At 51.9% G+C, this 25256-nt stretch overlaps 1 protein-coding gene across 5 annotated transcripts in view; it reads right to left on the bottom strand.

Annotated features, from left to right (window-relative positions):
- VDR (vitamin D receptor) overlaps window positions 1-25256 on the bottom strand; it is a 53884-nt gene that overhangs the window by 12018 nt on the left and 16610 nt on the right. For 2 of the 5 annotated variants that reach the window (XM_008513612.2, XM_008513615.2), the window contains 5 exons: window positions 22385-22465; window positions 19344-19491; window positions 8807-8937; window positions 1409-1593; window positions 1070-1190 (listed from right to left, as the gene is read on the bottom strand). In XM_008513612.2, the coding sequence (XP_008511834.1) occupies window positions 1070-1190; window positions 1409-1593; window positions 8807-8937; window positions 19344-19489 (583 nt within the window). In that variant the 5' untranslated portion in view covers window positions 19490-19491; window positions 22385-22465. Of the gene's footprint in view, window positions 1-1069; window positions 1191-1408; window positions 1594-8806; window positions 8938-19343; window positions 19492-22384; window positions 22466-23715; window positions 24691-25256 lie in introns of those variants that run through there. The other 3 variants (XM_008513613.2, XM_008513614.2, XM_070619519.1) reach the window with 2 other exon arrangements.

Raw genomic sequence — 25256 nt, forward strand, 5'->3', positions numbered from 1 at the left:
AAGGGAAAAAGCAGGGAGGTGAGTAGAGAAAATTAACACATGGGAGGGATCTCTCCAAGGTAAGAGGCTCAGTGGGTCAGTCAATCCCCTGACCACCTCCCTCATGTCACTCTCAGGTGGGTAGACACGGTGTCCAGCTCCACTGCTGCCTCTGTCCAGTTGGCACAGGGGCCCCTCCCACCTATTCTGGATCGGGCCCAGATCCGTGAGTCTGGAAGAACCATACTGGAGGGTTCCAGTTACCAGAGTGGAGGGGGCTTTTCCATCCCTGCCCTCCTGCAGGCCTCAAGCAGAGGGCAGCAGGGTTGGGTGAGAGGTAGAGGGATGAAGGACGAGGGCAGAGGAGGATGAGACAGGAAGATGAGGAAGAAGGTAGAAAAGACCATAAGAAGAAAAGCAAGAATGAGCTGAGGGCACAGGTCCTCTAGGGCCTTAGTGGTACCCAAGGGCTCAGGAGTAAGGTGGGCTGCAGTGGGACCCACATGTTCTCCTTCCAGACTGAATTTCACCTTCCACAAGGCCCAGGCTCTGAAGACCATAGTTAGCAATACTGTTTGGTATATTTGAAAGTTACTAAGAGGGTAGATCTTAAAACTCTCATCACTAGTGAAGAAAAGATCTTTGTGACTATGTGAGGTGATGGATGTTAACTAGCCTACTGCGGTGATCTTTTTGCAATAGATACATATATCAAGTCATGATGCTGTACACCTTAAACTTATACAGTGTTCTATGTCAACTATATCTCCACAAAACTGAGGAAAAACAAAAACAAAAACAGAAAACAAAACCCCAAAGGGTCCAGGCTCAAAATACCATATAAAGGAACCAGGTCACCCCCAGGGAGGAAGCCAGGAGCAGAAGCTTGGCTCAGAGGAAAGAGCAGATGCTCTGCGGGCAGACCCTGCCCTACAGACACCCTAGCTTGGCTGCTTCCCCAGCATGGGCCCTTGGGCTAGTTACACCTCTTCTGAAAAAAAAAAAAAAAAGGGACAGGTGGGGTGGGAAGCTCTGGATCCTCACCCCTCACCCTCACCTCTCGGCCCCCTGGGGGTGCAGTCCTGCTTACCTGGAGAGACAAGGCAGGGATCTGAGCAGGATGAAGATGAGTCTCCGGAGACGCTGGGCATGTGTCTTGAGGAAAGCCCCCAGGAACAGCTCCCTTCACCCTCACCCCTGCGAACTGGAGGCTGGAAGGGAAAGATGGAGTGTCAGAAGCTCGCATTTCCAGGCAACCTTCTAACCTTGTCCCTGATCTCTGATAGGAGCAGCTTCAAGGAAGGCCTATGGGAAGGGGAGGCCTCCCCAAGGCCAGAGGGACAGAGCAGCCTCCGTCCCTCCCCAGGTTCTGTGCCAGGATGCCCCTTGCCCTCCACCCCACTCTCTCCGTCCCAGCAGGCGGACATACCCGGAACTGGCCAAAGTCAGCGTAGGTGGGGTCGTAGGTCTTGTGGTGGGCGTCCAGCAGGATAGTGATGATGCTCTGCTGCTCCTCGGACAGCTTGGGCCGCAGACTGTCCTTCAAGGCCTCCTCCTCCTTCCGTTTCAAGATCATCTCCCGCTTCCGCTGCACCTCCTCATCTGTCAGGATGACTGTGGGGCAGGAAGGGGGGAGGCAGGCGGGCTGGGCCGGCAGCTCCTCCAAGGAGCCTTCCTCTAGGCACCAAAGGCACGAGCCAGGCGGGAGGGCTGCTCCCCTCACACTGGGCGCTCACTGGGGCCTTCCTGCCATGGGGGATTCCAAGCCCACAGAGTGGATGGAAAATGGGTTTTTCTATGTTGAAAAAGCAGGTGCACGAGGAAGGAGACGAAAGGGGATTTGAGAGGTGGGATGGTCTGGGCATGAGGGAGTCTGGATTCTCGAGAACAAGCTGTATGACTCTGGGCAAACTGTTTGAACTCTCTGGACTTTTGTTCTCTTGTTTATCAAATGAAAAGTTTGGACCACACAATTTCTTCTGAGGTCCCTTTTTTGTTCCTTCTGTCATAAAGTGCGTGTATGTGGGGTGGCAGAGCAACAACATCTACCCCAAAGGATCGACTGTTTTGAGAACTAAATGCATGCCTAACGTAGGACAGATGCTCATTAAACCTTAGTTCTAGTTTCTTCTCCCCTTCCCCATGGTCTGTGATCCTGAGGAAGACCTGAGGGTGCAGAGACGGTGAAAGAGGCACTGTGTGGCCTCCACAGTGCTGGAAGCTAGGAGATGCGGAGAAGACCCCTCGACATGGCCATTCCCACGTCCAAGTTTCCAGACATGGAACTCGGGTATCTGATCTATTCCAAACAACTTAGAAAGACTTTGCTTCTTTGGTTTCCTGCCTCCTCCAGCCTGTCCAGTCTTGAAATTTCTTCCCAAGGAAGTTTTTGAGACCTCTAGAAGTCCCTGAAGATAACACCCCACCAGCTCTAATCTGGGAAGTTCTCTCCAGCTGCTAGTCAGGATGTCAGACCCTACCCCACTTTCAGGCCATGAAGGGGCTTTGGAGGTGGTGCCTGCCTCACTGTGCTGGGGCAGCTGCCCAGGAGGGTGGGGCTGGGAGCAGGGATGCCTGGCACAGCAGCCAGGCAAACAGAACCTCCTGGCTGGGGCTTGTAGAGCTCTGACGGCAGGAGTGGGCACTGGGGCCCTCGGCCTGTAGCTACTTGCTCTGTGCTGGTGCTGCCCGGGCCTCTGCCCACAGAACTGGGGAGTTTCACAAGAGCAGGCAAAGGAACAAGAACACCAGAGTGGGTGGGTTCCGGGCTTCGAGACAGACTCATTGGCCTAGGCTCCTCAGTTGAGGGAGGATGAGAGAAATTGGTGGGGGGTGAGGGACAGGCTAACAGGGGTTGGAGTGGGCCACCAGAACCTCGGGCACAGCAGGAAAGGGAAGCCTGCGGGAAAAGATGGCACGTGCCCTCCACAGCTGAGGTAGGACACACCAGGAGGAGGACTGGGAAGAGGCCATGCCCAGGGGACTGACTCACCTGTCCAAAGACCTGCCAACCCTCCTCCCACAGAGGGTGTCTGCTCAGACCTGAAGAGGTCAAGTCGGGTGGAGGGGAAGGCACAGGGAGCACCCCATTCAAGGCAGGGTGCGAGGCCCTAGCCTGAGGATGCCAAGGTTAGGTGTCTGGTCTTTCCTGCTCACCTGAGGGGTGGGCGGAGGAGGAGATGAGACCAGAGCTAGAGGGGCTGGCTCTGCCAGTCACCCCATGGGTGTCCACGGGCTTAAGCCACCCCTTGTGATTCCTCAGTGTCACTCCCCTGCTCAGAAACTTTTCCTGGATCCTTCCTGCTTACCGGGTCCAAACTAAAGTCAAGATTCTCCGTGATTTTGCTCCTTCCTAATTTCCAAGCTCATTTCCCAGTGCCTGCGGACACGGCTGCTTCTGCTCTAGTCCTGTTGAATTTGCTGACCTGTGAACACGACACGCTCACTCTTGTCACCACATTGCCACTTGTACCACATGCCTGTCCAGCTGTGTCTTTTCTCCCCAAAAGCTGTGCAAGTTCTATTGTCTCTTCAGCTCCCAGCCTATAGCCCTCTTCCACCATGAAGCCTTTCATGATTGCCCTCATCTGCACTGAGCTCTCATTTCTTATTTCTGCAGAATGTCTAGTTTTTCCTACACACATTGGCGCCCAGCTGTCTTCCACTCTGTAATACTGATGGTTAGTACCCATTCCAACAAATGCCTGTATAGAGAGAGCCTAAGAAGGTCAAGATCTCCTTTGCTATCCTGTAGGCTGCTTGAGGGCAAGGGCCACATCTTAGAATTCCTGTGTTCCCCGACAAAAGCTACCCTAGTAGGGCTTCCTGGCCATGGTGCTTGCTCAGTAGTCTGACAGATCAGATACCTAACACCTCAACACTGATTGTACCTACTGTGTGCTACTCATTGTCCTGGCTCAGGAAAGGACAGTACACTAATGCTGCATGTACCCTACAATGTCGGGAACAGCATAGGCCAGTCCACTGGCTGACTGAACAAAGCTTACATTTTTAATTTAAATACTTGTGATTTAAATATTTTCAAGACGGAATACCTTGTAACGGGACACCTGTAACATCATGTAACCTTTTCTTGATGATTCAGAGGTATCATTCTGAACAATTACTCTACCTTGCAGGAACAAGGTTATGACCTCAGAATTGTTTAGGGCTGTTTCCCCGCACTAGATGACTCAGCCTGCTATGATTTTGAGTTCCTGTGCTACTTTTCATAGCTTTCGGTCTCCCCGCTCTGTGAAGCTATATGTCGCCTCTTCTTGTTGATGTCTACCTCTAGAAGTGTGCCTTTATCCCCCTCGAGAGTTACTTCTAATCTGTCAGGATCTGGACATCCTGGTGACCAAGTTTTATGTAATAAAAAATAGTGTTAATAAGAATGGATAAAATATAGAGAGCTTTTTATGTACCAGGCACTATTCCAAGTGTTTCTTTCATATTAACTCACATATATTTAGTCCTCGTAGCAACCTCTTAAGGCAGGTGCTATTATGCCTATTTTGCAGATGAGGAAATGGGAGACCCAGGGGCTATATATGTTGCTCAAAGTCATACAGGGAACAGGGGTGGAGCTGGTATTCAGGCCTGGGTTCTGGAGTCCGTGGTCATAACCACTACTCCACACCGCCTCTGATTATAATTGGCTATGACTGCTCAGCAGGACTCTGGTCTCAGCCATGGAACGCACAACGTGTTCCAGTCCACCTGGAGAGTGTGGAAAAATAAATAAAGTAGCAAAGTTTATAAATGATTTACTTTAGAAGGACAAAGTTCAAGGTTGACCTGATGACATTGTTCCTCTCCATCGCTTGTATCCACAGCGACCACCATCCTGTGTGCAGCACTAGAGGAAAAAATCCTGAGATCTGCTAGTTTCAAACAGGGGCCGCCAATCCATGGACCTCCCACCAGGCAACATGGTCTGGGGACTAAAGAAGACGTAAGTCTCGCCTACGCAGATGCTGTTGTGATTACGAAATAAATCATTTCTTTAAAGGAGTTATTAATTTCATAAGAAATTATTTTTATCATTTCCTCAATGGATTGTTATTAAAAAGTCCCATGACTGTCATGCAGGAGGACACCTGTTTTGAAGTTAAAGCCATTGAGCTAGAATAAGAGCTTATAGGTTCTGAAAGGACACTTGCTGGGCTCTCCCACAAATGAAGAGCGTGAGCTGTGACCATGACTTTGTGAAATCCGTGTGGCTGCCCAGCAGCTCTTCTGTCTTCCTTCTAGCTCCCTGCTGAGCACATAAATGGCTTATTCCCATGCAAGACGTTCCCTGCTCCATGAAGACTAGAACTGTTAGAGAGTCAAGATCTGAGAGCACATTTCCAGTTGTCCCTGGTGGCCTAAGGACAGTGTTGGGGAAGCAGGCATCAAGTTTCTCCAAGTGAATGATACAGACAGTGTCAGGTTTGGGAGAAGTTCCTGATCTCTAGACCCGTGGGAGATGCAGAGATACAGAGAGGCGTGATGAGGAGCTACTGTTCGGTCACTCAGCACACAGTTATTGAGCACCTGCTACCTGCCAGGTGCTGTGCTGACGCTGGGCAGAAGAGACGCACATCTGGAACAGCATGACACAACCTAACATGAACTGGGGTTCTGCACAGGACAAGTCTACAGGAAGCAAGAGCTCAAATATGCAATTTCTTGGGCTCAAGGATTTAAAGTCCCCTAGGACTTGAAGAGAGATAAAGGGAGACTTCAGAGGGACAAAGCTCCCCTCAGTCCATCCCTGAGGGCCCCGGGCAGTGCCTGGAAGCCCATGGTAGAGGAGTTCTGGCCCTGCAGGTGCCTGAGGCTGCACTGGGGTGGATGGAGCCAACTGGCCTTTGGAAGCAGACAGACCATCCTCTTATTAGCTTAGAGGTGCGACATTTTAATTCCTCTGAGTCTCCTCATCTATTAAAACCAACAACAGCAGTATTTACATATTTAGGGATTGTGGTGAGAGTTAAACAAGAAAGTGCCTGTGTCTGATGCTGTATCTGGCACTTAGCAGGTAGTCAAGAAACCCTTGTCCCAGGCTCCTCCCCTCCCCCTTCTTAAGCCTCTTCTAGGGAAGGGCACCTGGCTCCCCAGCCAGAAAGGAGCCTGGTTGGAAGCTCCCTTCATGGGAGCCCTGGGGTGTGCTGTGGTTTTACCCATGTTGACACTCAATTGTCTCTGGGAGGCTATGCCTTGGGGACAACAGCCAGCTCAGGTGACAAATGAGCAGCTCTCCCAGGGTTCTGAGCCGGGAGCTCCAGGCCCAGACGCACTGACAGGCGTCCCACAGCTGGGCTAACTTGGCAGGGAAGTACAGCTCCCCTTGGAGGACCTGCCCTGCAGGTCAGTGGAAGGAATGAGCCTAGTCCTGGCCCAAGGTTTCTACTTTAACTGGGGCTCTGGGGCTCCAGATCCCAAGAGCTCAGCTCCATCAGCCCATCCTTAACTCATTATAGCTCCCTGCACTGGCATCACGAGAGTGGTAGGCACTGGACTGCACTGGGCATAGAGCAGGACCGGGGCACCAGACTGCACTGGGCATACAGCAGGATGGGTGCACCAGGCTGCACTGGGCATACAGCAGGACCGGGGTACTGGGATGCAGTGTGTGCAGAGCAGGATGGGGGCACCAGGCTGCACTGGGCGTATGGCAGGACGGGGGTCCTGGGATGCACTGGGCATATAGCAGGATGGGTGCACAGGGATGCACTGGGTGTATAGCAGGATGGGGGTACCAGGCTGCAGTGGGTGTATAGCAGGATGGGGGCACAGGGATGCACTGGGTGTATAGCAGGATGGGGGCCCCAGGGCTCCATAGGGGAGGAATGAGGCTGGGGTTGAGGTGGCTGAGGCATAAGGCTGATTAAAGGCAGTGGTGGGCATCTACTTCTGGTTTGCACCCCCACCACAGGGGGCAGAGGCACCCTGATACACTCAAGGCCTGCTCTTTACCATAGACACAGTGCTCTTTGTGGGGACCAGGAAGGATCTAGCAGGGGACATGGAGTTGGACTCTAGTCCCAACTTGCTTTCTGACTCAAATCTTCCTATTTTTACCTTTCTGGCTCTCAGATGATTTCTAAGTGTTCTTCCTATTCTAAGTTGATAGGACATCTCCTTCCTCCTGAGACAGGAGAGGGGCCTCTGGGACATCAGTGAGGGTGGCCCTGACCAGAACTCCTGTGGCCAAGCCTTACTGAATCCCAGTGGTGTGACTCTGTGCCAGTCTCGGTTGGCTGGAGCCTTAGACCCAGGTTCCCTGCCCAGTGGAGCCTGTGCCCTTCTCGGGGGCAGGGGCTGCGGGCTGCATCTTAGTCTGCTCTAGCCCCTTGCACAGAGCAGGCCCCACTAAGCCGGCAAGTGAGAAGCCCCATGAGGCACCCAGGCCTTGAGCCTCTACTGCTCCAGGACAAACACAGGAGTTGGGGTGGGGCAGGGGACTGGGCTAGGAGCCATCAGCGTGTCCAGGCCTGCATGCTCCTGTGGGGGCGAGGAGGAACGACAGCCTGGAAACTTCTTCCAGGGCTGCCAGCATTGGCTGAGGATCTGGAATCAGGAGTAAGGTGCTGTGACCCACCAGAGGGGAGCCTGTCAAGGCCCAAGGGGGAGACCCCAGGTGAAGGCCCCCACTCTGCTCTGTTTACCAACTTCAGAGAATTTTTTTTCCCATCAAGGAAGACATTTCCCATCCCTTAAGCCCCGTTCAGTGACTTTTCCCTTGTCCCAGACTCATTTTCCCTATACCTGCCCCCCCACCCCAGAAAACAGCCCCATAGCCAGAAGGGGTTCCAGGGTGCCTGCATCTGAGCACCCCTCCTGAGCCTCCCCAGGCCCACAGCTCAGCAGGGTGTAGGCCCTGCCCACCACCGGGGAGGAGGTTGGGGTGCAGACTGCAGGCAGGAGTGAGTGAGAGGCAGGGTGGGGGCTGCATGTGCAGAGAGCGCCCATGCCCAGGCCGGCCCAGTGCCTTTGCCTCCAGCTTGAGGAGGGCCTGGCAGCCCCTCCGGTATCTGCTGAATTCAATGGCTACTCTGGTTACCAAGTAACTGGTACTAGAGCTCAGATGCAAAGTCCAGGGGTTGTTTATAACGTGAGTCAGAACATGTGCATCTGCCCCATTGGACCTCTCCTCCAACCCCAGAGCCGGCCTGGAAGTCCTATCGGATCGCTCCTGTTTCTCCATCTGGATCTAGAGGGTCATCCTAGAGTCCAGTGCTCCCTTTCGCCAAATCTTTCCACCTAGTTTCCCTTGGGCGTCAGCCCCCAGATCTGTTCATGGGGCCAGAGTGGCTGGAAGGCTGGGGAGGGTGGAACCCGACACCAGCTGGACTCTGAATATTTATTCTCCGTCAATCCTGCCCCTCGCTACCCACAGCAACCCTCTCTCCCAAAGTCCAAAGAACCCTGGGGTCCTAGAGCCTCATCCTTTCCCCACAGGTCCAAGGAATAGGGAGCTGTGAGAACAGTGATGAGGTCTTGGAGGAAGACGGACCTGGGGCACTCACAAAGGCAGCGTGCTGCCTCCCTCCTCACAGTCCTCACACTGGAGGGGCCCTTCCCAGGCCTCCAAGACACATGTGTGGATCCCAGAGAGGCTAGGGGGACCCCTCGGTGCCTCCTTTGACCCTGGAGGTCCAGCCATCCAGCCCCAGGCTGCTGGTCCTACTCACACCCCAGCGTGGGGCCCTGGATACCAGTAGCTAAACAGGAAGGGCAGGCAGACCCCTCTGTCCAAATCTGCATAAGCAGGAGCCAGAACTTTCCCTTGACTCCAGTCCAGCCCCAGCCCCCCGGCCTGGCCCTGAGCACTCACACTCCTTCATCATGCCGATGTCCACACAGCGTTTGAGGCGGCAGGCCTGGCAGTGGCGGCGGTTGTCCTTGGTGATGCGGCAGTCCCCGTTGAAGGGACAGGTGAACAGCGCCTTCCGCTTCATGCTTCGCCTGCCGAGAGAGCACACATCCTTCCCTGGGTCACCCATCTTCCAGCCTCTCAGCCCTGGCTGCAGGAGAACAGGCCCTGGGGCCTGTGACCACCGAGACCTGCCCACGGGGCTTCCAGATCTCCATTTCTCCCACAGAGCACTGGGGCCCGTCCCAGCCCCCGGGCCACTCTCAGTGACCACCACTCCCCCACCCATCTGTGGCTGTGTGCACTGCCACGCCCTCATTCTCCTTCACTGCCTATTTGCTCCCATCGTTTTTATTTCCTTTTACAGCACTCTGCTCCCCCCCTTTTTTTGTCAAACAGGAAATATATGAGTGAGTTTGCCTAGGAAAAATTTTTTAAAATACTGAAATCTGCAGAGTAGCCCTCACTGCTTTTAGTGAGCCGATATGAAAGGCGAGGATGTGAGACTCAGCTTTAGGGATTCTAGAGTCCAGAGATCTATGACGAGAGCATCACCGATCCAGGGACAGACATGTGCACAGATGCATGGAGAAGGGAGAAAAGGCCCAAACCGTAGCTTCAGACATTCAGATAACCTGCCCAGAGAGAGACAAGGCCAGAGGCGCAGTGGGAGCTCTGAGGTCTGGCCTTGGTTTTCTGAAAGGCAGAGGAAGCAAGGGTTCTCTAAGAACAGAAAACTACCAAAGGTTCTTGACTTGGAAGCCAGGACTTCCCTGGAATCCTGTGTAAAAAAAGTGTGTATGTGAGCCCATGCGTGCGTGTGCAAGCTTGAGGGCTCATTTTCCTAATTTCAGCTCTCTCTCCTCATCCAGACCACATGGGACTTTTGGGAGGCTGCAGAAAAGACCCCTCCCTGCAGTCTCCCCATCATCCGTGTTCTAAAGGTTCCTCTGACTCTTCCCAGCCCCAGCAGGGGCAGGCTCTACTTTTTTGCCCCAGGGTGACAGGACTTAGCAGGGAAAGATGGTAGCGGAATCACATCCTCCATGAGCAGCAGCATCTTCCAGGAGCTGTGGAGATGCCCAAGCCTTCGAAGCAAAGGCCCAGGTCCAGCCCTTTCCCTTTCCTGGAGATGAGCTGGTAATATCATCTCCAGAGGTCACACATTAGTTCTGTTTCTTGAAAAATGACTCCCTGTTCACATTCACTAGAACATACACTGGTTTAGGACAATCACACCCACCAGTCAACATGGACAGACGGGGACCAAACCAACTTAACCCAGGGAACAGGGAAGAAGAGACCAGAGGAATGGCTCTGCTGGCAGTCACAGATAATCAGACTCTAAGATTCTTAGGGGACCTAAGAGACTGTTAGTGTACCCCCCAGCCCCCCATTTTATAGAGGGGACTGCTGAGTGAAGAGACTTATCAGTGAGTTGATTTAGCAAGAAGTAAAGGCTCCCAGGTTGGGATCGTTAAGGATCTGAGGCTCAGCTTTTAGCTTCCTGGATTGAACAGACTGTTCCATCCTCAGAAACTCAAGATGCTCAGTGAAGCTGAGCCCACAGGCAAACAGCTTCAGGCAGCTGGCCCTTGAGCACAGCTCAAGGCAGAGGATGACCCAGTGGTCCAGGAAGTAGCTGCTGTTGGCTTTGGACCTTGGCTCTGGTACCCTCCTGTTACAACCTCATCATCCAAGGGCATCCACCAGCAGACTGGGGTCATGTGCGGGATGGAGTAGTGCTGGGCTATGGGGGGTGGTCTAGCCCCAAGTCCAGTCCACCGAGGGCTGCATCCCATCCCTGCAGTGACTCCCCAGGGAGAGACTGTACATCAGGCTGTTGCCTTCCTTTATGGAAAGAGGAAGCCTTTCTCCTTGAGCCTCTATACCTCTATTGCAGCTTTCTGGAGGGACAGGAGAATATGGAAGTACCTTGGGAACTTTGAGGGCCACCCAGAAATGAGATACCAGCATCACCAAGGGACATATCTATCTATTCCAGGACATGAGATTCGTTTCCCTCTTCACTCCTTTCCACTTTGTGCGTCGTGAGGCGCCACCTATTACCACCAATGCTCGTGCCCCAGAATGCCCACAATTCTCTAAACCGACTCAAGGACCAGAAGTTTCTAATTCAGAGCAAACTCTCATTTCCCAGTTTTTTGTTTTTTTTTTTTCTTTTTACAACCAGGCATCTTGCCCAGGGGCTGAGGGGCTGCTCTATTCTCCCACCACTGTCTTGTCTGGCTCAGAGCTCTACCTACCTATTCTCCAGGGCCATGGGCACCAAGAGGAGGACAAATGGGGGGCCCCCAAGACCAATGAGCCAAAGCCTCTTGCCAGCTGTGTGCTGGAGGCTGACAGCTTCCCCAGTCCCCAAAGGGAGGCAGCCCGCATCCTTCTGAGGCCGCCTCTCCTTCCTCAGGCTCTGGGGGGGCTGCCACTGACTCTCACCAGTGGGCTCCTCGCCCAATGGCAAGCTTACTTGGAAAGAGATTTTGGAACTTCACCATCTTTCTTTTATTTTTCTCATTTGTAAATCTGAAGCCCAATCCCAGGCTTCCCCACACAGCAGAGTTGGAGACAGTCGCTCAGCCCAACTTCGCCTGACAACAGGAGTGGACTCTAATGAGGCTGGGGTGGGAATCCAGAAGAACGCAGAGCCGAGTTAATGAAAATACCGGGGGGGCGGGGGAGAGGCAGGGTCTGTGCGTCCAGCTTTATAACTGTAGAATGAAGGCCAAGAGCATTGAGAAAAAAGGAGGAGGAGCAGAGGGAGGATCAAGACGATGACAAGGAGCGGGGAGAGATGGAGAGGAAGGCGGAGGAGGAGGAGAAAGAGGGAAGGAAGGAAGAGGAGGCAGGGAGGGAAAGAAGGAAGGAAGCCCGCCAACCTCGTGGCGTGTCCGCACACTATTTGAGCAAAGCAGAAAGCAGCCTATAAACTTAAATACATTATTATTATTAAAAAATATTAGGGGCCAGCCCCATGGCCTAATGGTTAATTTCTGCATGCTCCACTTTGGCAGCCCAGGGTTAGGTTCCCAGATGGAGACCTACACCGTTTGTCAGCAGCCATGCTGTGATAACAACCCACATACAAATAGAGGAAGATTGGCACAGGTGTTAGCTCAGGGTGAATCTTCCTCAGCAAAAAAATATATACATATGTATATGAGAGCTAGCTCTTCCCTGGCTCCACTAAATACAGAAGGAGAGGAAAGGCACTGGAATTGTAGCTGTGAAGATGGAGACCACACATCACAGACAGCGTCGTCACGCTCTGGATTGTGGGGTCAGCATTTGGGGGATGGAAAGCTCCCTCGTCAGCTCCAAGAGACGGACCCAGCTGCCTTTCAGGTGTGAACAGCCCAGCACAGTTGTTTGCTGGGCCACAGGTCCCGTGGGCTCTGAGCCCCAGTTCTTCCCCATTCCCCTGCCTTCTAAGACTTCCACACGTGTGGCTGTCATCCAGCTTCTGCCCACAAGGAGTCAGGGCAGCCAGACTAGCCAGCTCTGGCTCCGTGCTCTGTCTTGAAGATCTGCATCCTGTCCTGCCTTCTTCCCAACACCAACTGCCTGTGAGCTGGTTTGGTTTTGAGAAACCAGAGCCTTGGGTTTCCATGGCAGCCCGTTGCCTCAGCTGCTCTCTGAGCCTGGGCCCTGTCATTGCCTGACGGCAATTGCCTGAGGGCTGGCAATTATACTCCAGCTCAGGAAGGGGGGTAGGGGTGGTGCAACCAGGCTAAATATAGACGCAGTTTCTAGAAAGCCAGGGGTGAGAGAGGACACTGACCAATTCTCGTGCCAGAGACCAATTCATCAAAACATGAGAGACAAGCAGCTCACAAAGCATCAAGCGCCTGGGACAGCAGGGTCCTTCTAAGTAGGTGACCCCTTTCAGCAGAGACACATGGGATAAAACCCAAGCCTGGGGCCAAGCACCGGCTCTGGGCTTTGTCTCCACTGCAGCACTGAGTGTCACAGCAATCCCGGAGTCTGGTCCGGATGCAGGAGCCTGACACAACCCCTGATGTGAAAGACCAATGTGGTCTGATGGGTGGGACCTACGCAGCACATTTGTACGTGGCAGCATCAAGGGGATCTCAGCAGGTGGGGTGAAAAAAAAACAACTTTAAAGGAAGGTAGGTTAACACTGGTAAGGAGCCCAGGCCTCTTTATTGGAGGGCAACTTGGCAATACCTATCAATGTGTAAAATGTACAGAGCCTTCAACACAGTAAATCCACTTCCAGGAAGTCATCCTGTGGGTAGACCAGTCCATGGGCCCCCAGACACATGCACCAGGGTGGTGCCTGCAGCACCGTCTGGAGAAGCAGAGGATGGAGCCTAAACCCCGTCAACAGAAGGCTATTGGCTAATTCACAGTAAGGACCCCCAAACAAACGCTGCTACTGTGAGAAGGACAGAGCAAGAATGCTGAACTGGGAACAAACTTGAAGAAATGTTCTTTAGTTGACAGAAGCAAGAGGCAGGACAGAGTGGACAGTATACGTACACACATGCGCACATACACACAAACGCTCGTCCACAATTTACACAAAGAATCCAGAAGCAAACACAATGAGCTGGCAACAGGGGCAGCTTCTGGGGAGGGGGTAGGGCCCCGAGATTTGGTTTGAGCAGGGGACTTACTTTTCACTTCTATGCCCTTTTGAACTGTTTGCATCTTTTTAAAAACCATACACAGGCATTACTTACAAAAAAATCCACCACCCACTATACACTATTTAAAAATTAAAAATGAAATACAGGCTTTAGTTAGTTTGATTGATCTGTTTGGGTTTAAATCCTAGCGCACAACGTTGGGCCAGTTACTTCATCTCCTTATGCCATCAGTTTCCACATCTGTGAAATGGAAGCAACCCTACAGAGGGGGGTTGTTGTAAGGATTAAAAAAAAGAAGGCAGCACTTGACGCAAAGTAAGCACTAAATAAAAGGAAGGGAGAGAGGCTAGCAGGGAGAGGCCGTGGGCGGGAGCAAAGAAAGGGCGGCTGGAGAAGGCAGTATTTAACCTTCCCAGGGAGAGTCTGAGACCCTGGTGCAGACACCACATCTTACACCGCCCACTGTGTGCCCAGCACAGGGCTCTGCGGGCAGAAGAGACTCAAACATTGTTATTTCACATATTGTTGCTCCTGAGGTCTAGACCCACAGCCCCTGCGCAAGTTACAGGGACCATTGCTCAGTTCCAGCCAGTTCCCATGGAGCCCTTGACCCACGTGAAGGTCAATTAGAGCCCCTGGTGTGGCCCGTCCTTTCTCACATCTGATATTGAACTCATTCTGCTCAGGGGCCTTTTCTCAGAGACCCCTGCTGGCATATCACAGTCACACACATTCCAGGTTCCACAACAGAGGAGAGGAAAGCGTTGTCTGTTCTCAGAAATGAAGACAGAACAAAGTGATGATGATAATAGCTACCACTTACTGACAGCCTTCGACACTAGTACTTCACATACTATCTCCAAGGCTCTCAACGACCTTCCAGGATAGGTATTATCCCTATTTCATAGGTGATGTGAAAAGGCACAGGAAGGTTAAATAACTTGCTTCATGTCACACAGCTCGTAAGTGTGAAAGCTGGGATCAGAAGCACGATCTGCTCGATTCCAAAGCCTCTGTTATTCTCACATCATATGGTTCTCATCATGAACCTACTGTATCTCAATCCGAGCCAGAGCAGTAGTCAAAAATACGCCCCCAAAAGTCCAAGAGCGTGAAGCAAAAGCTGTTTGAAGGGCTCCTGTAGGACAAAGAAGCCACTGGGCAGGAGGCAGTCTCTGAGACGGGTGGTTTGGAAGTGTGGGCTAACAGCTGGCCGTCCTCTCTGCTGGCCCTATGCTGCCTAAGCACAGGGAGGATCCCCAAGATGTTCTGGGGGTAAATTCATGCCAATGAGCCCTGTGGGAGTGCTGAGTTCCCAAAGAAATAAAGCTCTGACCAACAAGAAATGTAAGATCTCATATCCTTGCAGCTGCCTTTCTTGACAACTCCAGTGGCCTTCCTTCTCCAAATAGTCTGGCCTCTGTTACTCAAGCTTCCGAACATTACTCTTGGCCTATCCACAGATAACTTCCCTCATTCTCTTCCATTCACATCCTTGAGCAGTTGTGGAGGGAGGCCAGCTGCCAAGCTGACCTGGACAAAGTTCTCTCAGGCAACGCTGACTTCTTGGTGAGTCATTCACTTGTGCCCATAGAATGCCCCATGTGGCCGCTCTCTCTTCCCTCCCTCCTCTCTATTTACTCCATTGCCTTTAAGCATTTTGAGTTTTCAGTGGCTGGACATCTGCCCCATTTCTCTGCTTCCCTTCACATCATGGCTCCTACAAATATCAGCTGGGTGAACTTCCTGAAAGGCAGAATATTCCTCAGGTTCCTGGATCCTCACCAGCCTGCTTTTTGCCTGCTACACTCCACCAGACCCATAATTAACAAGGTCCCTGAGAACCTCGGGGCTAGCAGACAAGAGAGCATTTCTCCACACTGTCTTTGTTAGCTTGGTGTTTGCAGCACAGAGCTTCACAGTGTCCTGACTAAAGAGGTATCAACAGGGAGGGAGAAGACAAGATGGAGAGGCCAACAATGGTCTGTTTCTCAACCCTGCCTTCCAGGACCTCCTCTTAAACTTCACCACAAGCTTCATTCTCTTCATCAAAAGGGTCCCTCTGAATTTCTTCTCTGTCCTTTACTTCTTTCCTTTTGTATGAGAGCCTGGACAAAGCCATCCATGACCACAGATCTATCCCATCCATAGATCATCCACTACAGATATATATAGTGGATATATATACATACACGTTGTAGTGGACCTACGTCTTTGCCCCCTCTGGCCTTACTTACACTATGGTTATTAACATACAACCAAGACATATACCATCTATAATCCTGCCCGTGACACCTTTGACTCACACTGGAAATACCATCTTTCTCTGAGGATGTCCAGTATTCCAGAGGAGCAGGAAGCAGAAACAACATGAAACAGCTTACAGGAGGAACTGGTCAGCAGTGGTCTCTGATTCCTGACCATAGGCCAATGGAACTGTGGTCACTGCCCAACCTTCATAATCACACTTTGGTTTGGTTATGAGGCTTGGACCCCCCAGGAATGACCACAACTAGCTCCCAGAGCAGTTTAATTTGACTATCTTAGAAGTCAACCAAACACTAAATGGTCAAATGGGATTACTGGCCCCTAGGGCTTAGAAAATTACCAGTGACCCAACACTACAGTGGTGCTCTTTCCTTGAGAACTGCCTGAAAGGGCTGAGTGAACTCCTTGAGAACAAGGACTTGGCTGCATTTATCTTTGCATTCCCAAGGATGCAGTGCCTGACACAGAGAAGGTACCCACCACTAACATAGACCCTCCTTCTTGGGATCAGAATTTCACAGACAGATAGTAGTGACAACAGGATTCTCAAACAACTATTTGAACTAAACTAAAATGGAAAAACAGCAAATAGATTTGGATGAAGCAAAAGAGGAGAAGTAGGGTGAGGGGGTAAAAGGAGAAAAGAAATTACATATATACAGTCCATTCTTGTTATCTGTGGGAGTTATGTTCTGGAAAGTCACTGTGAACACTGAGTTAGTGAATTCTGAACCACTGCTCCCAGCGGAAATACACAGGTTCCTGTGAACCTCTGGGCACATTTTCATCAAGTGATCAATACATAACCTTATTTCATGTGTGCTTTCTGTTTAAAGACAGCTTACTTAATATATAGTGTTGATTCACTAGCACTGAATTCATGGCCAAGAGCACTGCAGATCACGTCTGAACAAAGCTTACCTAACACACATATTATCTCTGAGGGCACATTGCAGCTTTCTTGCCTGTAAGAACACTTGACAGCACTTCAGCACTATGAGTGGGGATATCTTAGTGAGATCTTCATCAAAAAGTATAAAAGTGCAAAAAATGTGGCTATAAATAGACTGCAAAAAGGACACTTGTTTATAGCACGAGAGCTAAAACAGAAGGCAGAACGTCACCTGGTTGGATCTCAGCTTGAGCATCAGGAGACTCAACTTTTCACCACTCTGCATATGTCCACGAATGATCATGAAAGTGCTGCAAGTATTGATTTGGGGATTACAGTAAATTTTAGCAAGTGGGCAAATTTGCAAATATGGAATCCATGAATAATGAGGATCGACTGTGTGTGTGTCAGACAAAATTCTAGCCCCAAAACAACAGGGATGTTGGCTCTTCAGAAAGTGCAGCCTGGCCCAGTCATCAAGACAGGGACAGTAAAGACATAAGGCAGGCTGAGGACAAGGTAACAAGACAAAAGCACCTGTGCCCATAATGGGAGGCCTTGCAGGCAGGGTTGTGGCCATCAGCCAGCAACAGCATGAGGAAACCTAGTGTGAGAGATGGCAACTATGCCATTCCTGCCACCCAGATACCTAACATGCCCTTCCCAAGGATTCAGAGCCGAGTGGTTTGTCCGAGGGCAGCAGGCACAGGTGCATAGGTGTTGAGGCTATTCTCATGTGGAACTGACCTCCAATACGTCCTAATCGAACAAGCAGCCACATAAGGGTCCCATCTCCCAGAGCTGAACCCAGGGGTAGATGCCTGGGAAGAGAGGGAATGTAGGGATGGGGGTCCATCAACTAGCCAACCAGTCCCAAGAGCTGTTGGAGACCTTTGGGTTGCAGATTGGTGAGACTCGACCTTTGGTGAGAGTCTCCATATTGTCAGCTCCTAGCCCAATGCCTGGATCATTGATGCTCATTAAAATCAGGTGAGGGAGTGCGTGTGAAAGAAAAAACAAAAGGAGGGTTAATGGTCGGAGAGACTTTATTTTATTAGGGCAGGGTTCCACTAAGGACATCAGTATTGACCCATTAGGCTCAGCTCAAAAATATGTATTTACATTGTGCTTTATGTTTTTCAAAGCACTTTTATATATGTCATCTCATTAATCTTCACATTAGCTCTCTACTCTAGAAGGGCCATATATTAATACACCCATGTGGTTAGTTGAGGTAACTGAAACATAGAGAAGTCAAGAGATTTGAGCAACGACATACAGTTAATTAATGACACAGCCAGCACTACAGCCCACACCTTTCGGATTGGTTTGATGAGAGGAAGCAGGCCCTGATGTGTGCACTCAGACTCCTTCTCCATGATCACTCAGAAGGCAGCTCCTCCATTCCCAGACCCTGGCAGAAGAGGGCCAAGGTGGGCTTGGGCTCTGGAAGGCCCACCCTGAAGGAACTGTGGGCTTCAGGCCAGAGGAATGAGAGATGTGGCAACAGGACCTAGAGTCAGCGATGCTGCTGGTCTGGTTCCCCAAGCTGGGGAGCAGTCTGCCAGGAAGCCAAGCAAGCAGTTGGGGCCTGGCCAAATGTGCATTCAGCATCCACAGATGCCCTGCTACTCAGTGATCGCTCAGGGCAATGAAACTCCCCGGCCTGCTCATCAGGGGCAGAGGGCAGGTGCGTCAGGAGCCTGCCTTATAGAACCCGGGAGTTCCTGAGCTGGGAGGTAGTCCTGAGGCCTCTGATTCGCTCTGTCCTCAAAGCTGGTGAGCCCTTCAGTTCAGGGAACCAGGCCCATCTTTGTGTCCTTGTTCTGGACTTGATTCTCTCTCTCGTCTCTAATGGCTAACGTTCTGTCCTTCCCTTTCCTCACCTCCAATCAAGACTATTACACAGAAGCTCTCTTTTGGCTGCCTTCTTCTAGGCTTCTCTTTCTCTCTTTCTCTGTCTCTTCAATATATGCCAAATGCTAATTTCTCATGGTTCCCATCCCAACCTGCAATCTATCACTTTCCCATCCTCCCTCCCTGACTCTGGATGGGAACATCCTTCATTTGGCCTTTCCAGTTCTTTCCCATACTCTTTGCACTTGCAATGCTGGGCTCACAGGAGAAGAGAAGAGGCAGCTGGTAGAGAAACTGGCCCTGACCAACCAGAAAGCTGGTGCATTACTGACACACCTGAGGATTCTGAGGTCGGCTTTCTAATCTGCGTGAGGACACGCACACAGATCAAGGATGGAGGCCCAACCAGGGATGCAGGTTTCCTTGTTCCAAGGAATGGTTTGATCTGGAGGGGAGGGCAAGCTCTGAGGCCAAATTCTTGGGCTTCTCCAAGGACATGCTTGTCTCTTAGATCAGGAAGCTGCGATCATCAACCGGTTAGGAGGTTTATTCCGGAAGGGCAGACACATGGGTTCGTGCAGGGGGCGGTGGGTAAACGGGTAATGGAAAGATGGGGACCTACCTAGCAAGGTCAGAAAAGCAATTTCTGAGAAGGTCAGAGGACACAGCTGGAGCTGAGGGGAGAGGAGAAAGAAGATACCCCTCACCAAGACGCTGTCGCTCCCAGTGGCTGTGAGCATGCTGGCATGTTCCATGGGCATGGTGAAGAAGGAGACATGGAAAATGCAGGGCTCCTCTTTATGGAAAACCTTGTTTCCTCTCCTTCCCCTCGCCCTTGGGGAGGACTCACCTGAAGAAGCCTTTGCAGCCTTCGCAGGTCATAGCGTTGAAATGAAAGCCTGTGGCTCGGTCTCCGCACACCCCACAGATCCGGGGCACATTCCGGTCAAAGTCACCAGGGTCAGGCAGGGAAGTGCTGGCTGCCATCGCCTCCATCCCTGCAAGGACAGCAGGCAGGTCATGGCCAGAGCTGGAGTCAGTGCCAGGGCCATCTGGCATCCTTTGCACATCTCCACCCGCATCTCCCGGGAGTTCAGTGAAGCTGGGCAGCTCCCCAGGGCCCAGGCCCGAGCAGGATTTCTTTGGTGCCCTCACTTCATGGCTCTCTGTACCCCAGCTCACCCTCCTGACACTCCACTGGCCCTGAGCAGAAGCAGAGCTCCCTTACCCACAGCTGAAGGGACTCTGTGGGGCGCACTATGGTGAAGCTGCTCTTAGCCTGGCTTGGAATCAAACTGCCTGGGTTCAAAGGCTGCATCTGCCGCAGACGAGCCGGCTCCTTCAGGTGAGGTTCAGCCTCTCTGTACCCCACTGAAGAACCAACGGCGTTTTACTTTCTTGGGTGTGAGGAAGGATTACACGAAAGACCATTCACACACCACTCAGGAGCAGATCTGCAGCAGCTCAGACACCCCTATCTTGTCCAGCAACACCCCCAAGAGAAAAGGGGGAGCCCTCCAATAGCCTCACATGCAGAGTGAAACCCTCAGCCCCTCTTTTCTTGAGGGCAAGGGGAAAAGAACAGATCACAGGCCCGAATGAGATCTGTCATTGCAGTTGTGGCTCCTCGCAGCCACGTGGCTCAGGACTGACAGGCTTTGGGCCCTGCTGTCATGGTATCAAGCTCATCAAAATATTTTCCCTCTTCTTTTTTTGCAATACAAATTTAACACATTGTCCTGCACATCCTTCTGAGTAATGTGAGTCATACACAATTAACTGATTTTGTTTTCAGAGGTGGTTTTGTCAACGGGCACAATCATCACCTAGAGATAGATTTCACGCTTAAGGAAAGGGAAGCAGAGAGAGAACAAAATGTAACAGCTTCAGGAAGTCCTTCTCAGGGAGCAGCTGACTTTACCCTCCCATCAGGCCCATCGGGCCCTCAGTCGCCACCGCTGATCCCGACCGCCGTCAGGCTCAGAGCTGCTTCTGGGGTTCCTCAGGGCCGCTCAAATAGTGTCAGAACTTGCTGCCTCGCAGTTTTATCTGAGTCCTCACAAGGGTCATTACAAGTTTAAGGGGCTCCTTGGCCCCAGGACAGGAAGGTCCGTCAGGTCAGAAGAAAAAGAAGAAAGCCAGTTATGAGGGACGAGCACCCACTCCTGCCCATCCCGGGGCACCATGTCCTCCCACCCCATAGCAAGAGAGATAGATTTGGGGATGTTCTGAGCTTCTCTTCAATGAGTAGCCCCAAGACCTCGAAGCCAGGGTTTTGCATATCAAAGCAGAGTAGAATCTCATCTCAGTTCATCTTCCTATCACCCCAATGAGGTGAGTCCTGTTATCATCACTCTCTTTACAAACCAGGCCAAAGAAGCCCAAACACTGAGGTACTTCTAGCAACCACGATCCCAAAATGCACAAAACAAATAATTAAAAAAAAATCCCACACAGAGCTTCAAGCCAAAGGAAGGAGGTGGGACAGATTAGGACAGATATTGTCAGTCCCAAAGGGGTAGAGGGGACTCTGCTCACAGACAGACTTTCTCTCTCAGCTTTTCTTTTCCTGGGAACTTTAATGTAACAATAGTGGCACTAGGGTCCATCCCAATCATAGCCAGACTGATACTTGCTAAACTATAATGTTTATATGTACACATATGCACAGAGAGAGAAACACCTGGGGAAAAAAAAAGAACAAAGGAACAATGAACAGAAACCTTCCAGGGAATGAGATTGGCAGGGGTGTGCAGAGGCATAACATAGAGCCATATTCTATTTCTTTGAGTGGTAGATATATGGAGTCTCATTATCATTATTAAAACACTATTTTATGTTTTATCTGCCTGTCTGTATATATAAAACGTTTTATAATTTTCAAACAGTTAAAAAGAAAAGAAAAAGTGCCTGTGGGTTTGCCAGCATTGTCCCCGTGGCCTATCTCAAGTCCCATCTGACTGCCAGGCTTCTAGAGCGGTGCACACATCCAAGACGCGGGCAGGGATCCCAGAGGCCCAATACTATTGTGGGGCCATAGGAGAAACTGTCTGGGAGGCTGTGGCTTAACCCCAGGTCGGCTGGGATGTTGCAACTCCTAGTCATCATGATGTTGCCACAGAGTCTGTATCATCTGTGCGACCAAACATCTGGTGGATTTGGTGGAAAAAAGAGAAATCAGATGTGGGGGTGGGGGGAATGTCAGTCAAATCAGTCCAGTGGGTGTTCAGCATCACATGGGCTCATTGGAGATGTTTTGAGACAACGGTGTTGGAAAAACACGACACCATAGCGAGGCAACAGCGCCTTCCTGCAATGGGGTGAGGTTCTGCCTTGATGTCAGGAAGGCTCTTGGGGTCGGGAGTGGGGGCCCGAGCACGGGCTTAGGCCAAACAGAAGGCTGGACCCGGCAGCCAGAGGTCCACAGTGAACAGGACCATTTCAGGGGAACTGAGAGAAAACTCAGCCCTACATGGGGTTATCTGCTGCTCCCAAGGAGCTAGGGCCCAAGACTAGAGTCCAGAGGTGGAGAAGAGGCCCAGGCATCTGTGGCCTGAGAGTTGGCTGTCCCAGGAATGACAGGCAGAGACTGTGGAGAACAGGAGAGAGAAAGGGGAGGTGAGTGGTGGACGGGAAACATCAAGATGCTGGACAGTGCCCTGGGGTCCCAGGCTGGGAGTCAGCAAGGCCCTCCCCTTGGAGCTCTTCTCGGAGCTCCCACCCCAACTCCAGCAGGGCTCTGGGTCTCAGCTGCGGGCTGCCAGGCTGCTGCGGATTCTGCTGACACAGGACCTGCCTTTGCAGAGCCCGGGTAGGATCACCTTCCTAGGCCCACCCCTGCCCCAGGAAAACAGAAAGCCGGGGAGGTTGTGGTGATGAGGGAACAGGCACCTGAAGGAGCAGGGGGCAGGTAAGTCGAGTCCAGGGGTGCCCTTCGGTGAGGTCTCACAGACACGTCCAACCCAAAAGACTCTGAAATGGAAAGGGAAAAACATTTTATCTACAGATTAGCACCAACCCCATAGCCAGTCCTCTATGAGCTCGACAAGCAGGTACAAGCAGCTCCTTCTAGGGACTTTAATCCTCAGATCAGGGACTGAAAACGTGACAGAAGTGGCTTGTTGGGGGCAGGTGTGCCATGTCATCGCTGGCAGGGGTGAGGGGCGGGAGCCTCGCTGCAGCCAGGAACAGCCCACCCTTAAGGCAGGGAGTAGCAAGAAGCAATGGGAAGGGGTGAGCGCAGCCACCAGCACATGGCAAAAGGAAACAGCCTCCCTGCTGTGGGTTCCCCTTCTCCTTCCACAGCGGAGGGTGTGAGGAGGGAGGAAGGGCTTCTTTCTGAGGGAGCTCTGCTGCTTCCACGGCCCCCACCCTACATTTTAGGGATGCTCGGAGAAGCAGACCCAGAAGGCAGCCTGGCATGCTGCTGAGGAGGGGAAGGAGACCAGCGCCCCAAGCAGGACTGCAGAGGAGCTGGGGCTGGCGCAGGCTGGGATGGCAGCCCAGGGCCTGGCCTCTTGGGCTGGCTTCAAAGACAAGGTGTCTGGGATCTCCCGTCGGTGGAGACTGAGTGTAGGCGGAGCAAGTGCTGCAGGGGTTAAATACAGCAATGCACAGCTTTCAAACAGGATGTTTTCTGCCACTTTTAGCTCTTCCCCAGACATGCTCAACACCCCTGGCCTCAGCGAAGGCTGAAGGTGGGCTGACTCTGGTGCCCAGACTCTGAGTCTTAGTGGCATGATGGATCACCAAGAATTCCACCCTCCTCACTTCTACCCACAGCTAGCCCTTCTTGTCTATCCATAGAGACAGACAGACAGACACCCATACACACCCTTCCTCCCTTCACGGATGCCAACAGGAGGTGGCTGGGAAGATAATAGATATGCAGGTGTCTGACCTTGAACCCTGGCAAACGCCTTTAAGCCAAACTGCAGATGGGGAAGGTCCTGACCCCCAGCCTTTGTTTCTCTGCCTCCCAGTGGCTTGACTAGGCAGGGAAGGGGAGAGACCAATGGGTTTCTAAGACCTGGGCCCAGACCTAGGACTGCCAGCCCAGTGAGCCCATTTGCCACCCTCTTGGACACTGGCAGCCTGCGAGGAACAGCTGAGGAAAATGCTGGTGGACGATGAGCTGAGACAATCTGAGCTATGCTGGCCCACTCCCCAGGACCATGGTTGGAGCAGGTGTACCTGCAGGGGACAGACATGTTGCCACTTACCCCCAAGCCAGGCTGGCCTTTGCTCACTCTGCTTGTACTGCCCAGGGCCTCCAGCTGACCATGCTCTTCTGGATTCTACCCCATGGCCTTATCAATTTCCCAGACTCCCTGCTTGTTCCTCAGGAAGACTAAGGTGAGGGCCAAGTGGGTACAGAAAGGACCACTGCTTTCCTGTCCTCAACCCCTAAGATCTTCGGAAGTCAGACTTGAGATCCAGGTAGACCACCACCTGTGAGCTTCAAAAATGGTGTATGGAGCACTGACTGTGTGCAGCCTGCTGAGCTCCACATACAGCATCTCACAACAGTCCTGTGAGGCAAGGAGCAGTCCCACTTCACAGAGGGCAAAACCGAGGTCCAGAGCACTTTGAATGACTTGCGCAGGGTCCCATGATGGTGCTGGGGCCAAAGGAGGACAGGCTGACTGCAATGTCCAAGTGCTTCCCTTGCCTCCTGACTCCTCCCTTTCAGGTGATAATCATCAACGCAGATGCTATTGCTCTGTGCTGGGCCCTGCTCCAAGTTCTTCAGTGCGCTCACTCACTTAATCCTCTCAACAACCTCACAGGCGGGTACTGTTATTATCCATATTTAGGCATGGGGAAACTGAGGCACAGAGAAGTTGATTGTTTTGGGGGTCTGGATTTAAACCAAGGGAGCTTAGAGTCTCTGCTCCACTGCCTTTCCTAAGTGAACTACCTCAGTCATTTCCCCACCCTAAGCCCTGGACACCCTTCACTTCCACGAAGTCAGGGAGCAACGGAGAAAACCATCCCCAGCTCATGACGGAAGAACGTTATGGCACTTCCCCTTTCAAGGCTCCCAAGATCAAGGGAGGGCAGGCCTCAGCCAGGATCCCCTTTCTGCCAGCCAGCCCCTCCTATCAGGGAGAATCCCATTCAACAGGCAGGCCTCTCCTCCCCATGTCACTGTGCTATGCGGTGGTCCTTTTAGGAGAGATCATCCTCCATCGAGCCTTTGGGTCCAAGGGCATGAAAAGTGGGGCAAAGATAACAGAGCAACAAAAGGACAAGTGGAAAAAAAAGATTAATATCACCCTCCTTTGCCACGTCATACAATCCTCCACCCCACCCCCAATTCATGTTCTGAGTACATAGAACATCCCACTGCTTTTGCTGGGGCTGTCCCCAGAGCAACCCCCTCTTGCCCCGGCTTTAGAAATTCCCAAACCCCCAGCACTGAGCCTTGAAGAAGCAGAGGAGGAGCTCAACTCTCCAGAAAGCCCCTGGCATCCATTTCTCTGGGGTCTGCAGCCCACATCAAAACCCCTGGCTGAGCCTGACCCCAGTCCTGACCTTGCCTCAGCAAGAAATGAGGATGTAATGTGTTTCCTTCCAGTCATTGAAGCCACAACCACTGCTTCTCCTACACGTCTGCCTGTGAGCTCACATAACAAGCATGCCATCTTCCAGGGGCTTCCACGAAATGAGCATCCTCAGGCAGAGTCTCGGCTAAGACAGTCTGGTGGGGTGGTGGCTGTGGCAGGTCCTGGGCAGAGCCCTGGCAAGACAAGGATCAAAG

The sequence above is a fragment of the Equus przewalskii genome, chromosome 5 (assembly GCF_037783145.1).
Source record: "Equus przewalskii isolate Varuska chromosome 5, EquPr2, whole genome shotgun sequence".
In the NCBI taxonomy this organism is placed as follows: Eukaryota; Metazoa; Chordata; class Mammalia; order Perissodactyla; family Equidae; genus Equus; species Equus przewalskii.